Genomic DNA, 1,191 nt, shown 5'->3' with positions numbered 1-1,191 from the left:
GAGTCGGTGTGGCTCTCAATAGAACAGAACCACATACGATATAGACTCACTTGACTGACGCCTCTATGCCTGTTTTATATGTGACAGCTTGTACCTATACGATATAGACTCACTTGACTGACGCCTCTATGCCTGTTTTATATGTTGACAGCTTGTATCTGTACGATATGGACTCACTTAACTGACGCCTCTATGCCTGTTTTATATGTTGCAGGTTGTATCTGTACGATATGGACTCACTTAACTGACGCCTCTATGCCTGTTTTATATGTTGCAGGTTGTATCTGTACGATATGGACTCACACAACCGAGGTCGAGGGAACCGAGGACGCTTGAGAGCCTTGTCGCCGATACGGGAGGTAAGTCGTGGATAGGGGCGTTTTGGGTTAGAATTCTCATATTACGTCCCTTGTTAAAAGTGCTGATTTTTAAAAATAATTTTTAATGCACTCTTTATCTCCGTGGGAGGTAAACCCATCATGCCGAGGCCCCTTTTCAGCACTAGATCTAAAAATGACGAAAACGTCACTAAATTGATAATTAAATCACGAGTGAATCTATTTCAATAGTTCTTGGTCTAATTCTAAAGAATTAAATCCCGATAAAAAGAGACCTGTTTTCAGTTGCCGAAAAGTACATTGTAATTTGATGTCGAAGTCGAATGGAATGTGCCCTAGCCGCTGCCAGCAGCTCACCGGCACAGCAGTTCCAATCGAGAGCTGCTGAGGGCTGGGAGTGGCTTGCCTGAGATAAAGAGTAGTTAGGATTAGGAGTTTAACCATTCTCTACAAGAGATCAGAAGGTAGTTAGAGAATCTTTGGTTTACCGGCGCTCGGAACTACATAAGATAAGATCATAATATCATGAGAGCGCGAAACACAAGTTGGTTGCATTCATGAAAGTTCACGGCATGGCTTGGTAAAACAAAATTAAAACAACAATGTTCACAATTTTGGGTAAAGGCCAACAGTCTTTGTTAAAAGAGTAATGATTTCTAATCTGTTTCGATATGTTCTCTTCTTGTCGTGGATTTTATGTCAAGTCCACAGACTTTATATCGTGTCTTCAGATCATACACGGAGAGTGATAGCGTCTCCTCTACGTTGTACACATGTACCACTACTCATTTGTTGGGAGTTTGTTTGTGTGTGTGCGTGTGCATGTGTGTGTGTGTGTGTGTGTGTGTGTGTG

At 41.9% G+C, this 1,191-nt stretch overlaps 1 protein-coding gene across 1 annotated transcript in view; it reads left to right on the top strand.

Annotated features, from left to right (window-relative positions):
- The window catches only part of LOC106011291, a gene marked incomplete in the record, with an annotated part of 7,821 nt that overhangs the window by 1,979 nt on the left and 4,651 nt on the right, over window positions 1–1,191 (top strand). The window contains 1 exon segment of the mRNA XM_035968809.1: window positions 278–359. Within this exon segment, the coding sequence (XP_035824702.1) occupies window positions 294–359 (66 nt within the window).

The sequence above is a fragment of the Aplysia californica genome, unplaced genomic scaffold (genome assembly GCF_000002075.1).
Source record: "Aplysia californica isolate F4 #8 unplaced genomic scaffold, AplCal3.0 scaffold00085, whole genome shotgun sequence".
NCBI lineage: Eukaryota > Metazoa > Mollusca > Gastropoda > Aplysiida > Aplysiidae > Aplysia > Aplysia californica.
This window is presented reverse-complemented; position numbering and strand designations above follow the sequence as displayed.